The sequence below is a fragment of the Pundamilia nyererei genome, unplaced genomic scaffold (assembly GCF_000239375.1).
Source record: "Pundamilia nyererei isolate P.nyererei 1_Seehausen unplaced genomic scaffold, PunNye1.0 scaffold07078, whole genome shotgun sequence".
NCBI classification, from domain to species: domain Eukaryota; kingdom Metazoa; phylum Chordata; class Actinopteri; order Cichliformes; family Cichlidae; genus Pundamilia; species Pundamilia nyererei.
The window spans coordinates 1-1,034 of NW_005194479.1; the positions used below are offsets into that span (position 1 = coordinate 1).

Sequence of the window (1,034 nt, forward strand, 5' to 3'; positions counted from 1 at the left end):
GATGTATGTAACAATAGCTTTGGCAACACTGTTCCCATAGTCATGCTAATAAAGCAACTTTGAATTTGAGAGAGAGAGAGAAATGGTGAAACCTTGCATCATAACTGCAATTGTATGTCTAACACGAATTTTACTTTTTACTTTATTTTTTTTCCCTCCAGAAAATGCAATCAAAGATGGTAGAGTATCAAGAGCAATTGGGCTGTGCAAAAAGTTGGTGGGGCACTTCTCGCACAGTTGGAAGAAAAAGGCAGCACTCACTGAGGCACAGAAGGAGCTTAAGCTTCCTGAGCACTCTCTCATTACTGAGTACCCTACAAGATGGGGGTCCAAAGAGAAAATGATTGCCAGAGTGCTGGAACAGATGAAAGCCATATCGCAGGTATTATTGACAGGTGACCGACATGCACGCTCCCTCATCCCAACCTGGCAGGATGCTGAAGTGTTGGAGTCCATTCATAAGGCACTGCATCCTCTCTCCGAATTTACTGATGCTCTTTCTGGAGAAGAGTATGTGAGCATCTCCTACCTCAAGCCAGTTCTCCATCTTCTGGCAACATCAGTCTTGGCTGAAGATGCTGCGGACACTGATCTGACTAGATCAATTAAAACCAAGGTCCTGGCATACCTCAACGACAAGTATAGTGACCTCAACACCCAGGAGCTTTTAGATGTTGCGTCGTTCATGGACCCTAGGTTCAAAACGCAAAACATCAGCGCAGACAACCTTCCTGCCATTAAGGCCCGACTGAAGACAGAAATGGTGGAATCGGCTAGACGTACACATAATCAGGTAAATCCTTGAAAATTATATTTCCACAAACACATAATATTTATATATAAGCTAACTGCAAAACTAATGTCTCTCTTCCCATCTGGCAGGAGAAGAGGTCTCGCACTGAAACTGCTCAAAATTCTCCAAGTGCACAGGCCTCTGGGGGAAAGGCAAAGAAGACTCTTGGTAGTCTTTTTAAAACCAGTGCGGCCTCTTCAGCTTTGCCTCTGCCACTTGAAGATGTCGTGGAGGCAGAGTT

General features: G+C 44.4%; 1 protein-coding gene across 1 annotated transcript; it reads left to right on the plus strand.

The window, feature by feature from the left end:
* Positions 1–14: 14 nt before the first annotated feature.
* Positions 15–1,026, plus strand: LOC102211495 (zinc finger BED domain-containing protein 1-like; the record flags this gene model as incomplete). The annotated part of the gene is made up of 2 exons (XM_005756000.1): positions 15–793; positions 883–1,026. Coding segments are annotated over exons 1-2 (855 nt in total), but the record flags the coding sequence as incomplete, so codon positions are not given.
* Between the last annotated feature and the right edge of the window lie 8 nt (positions 1,027–1,034).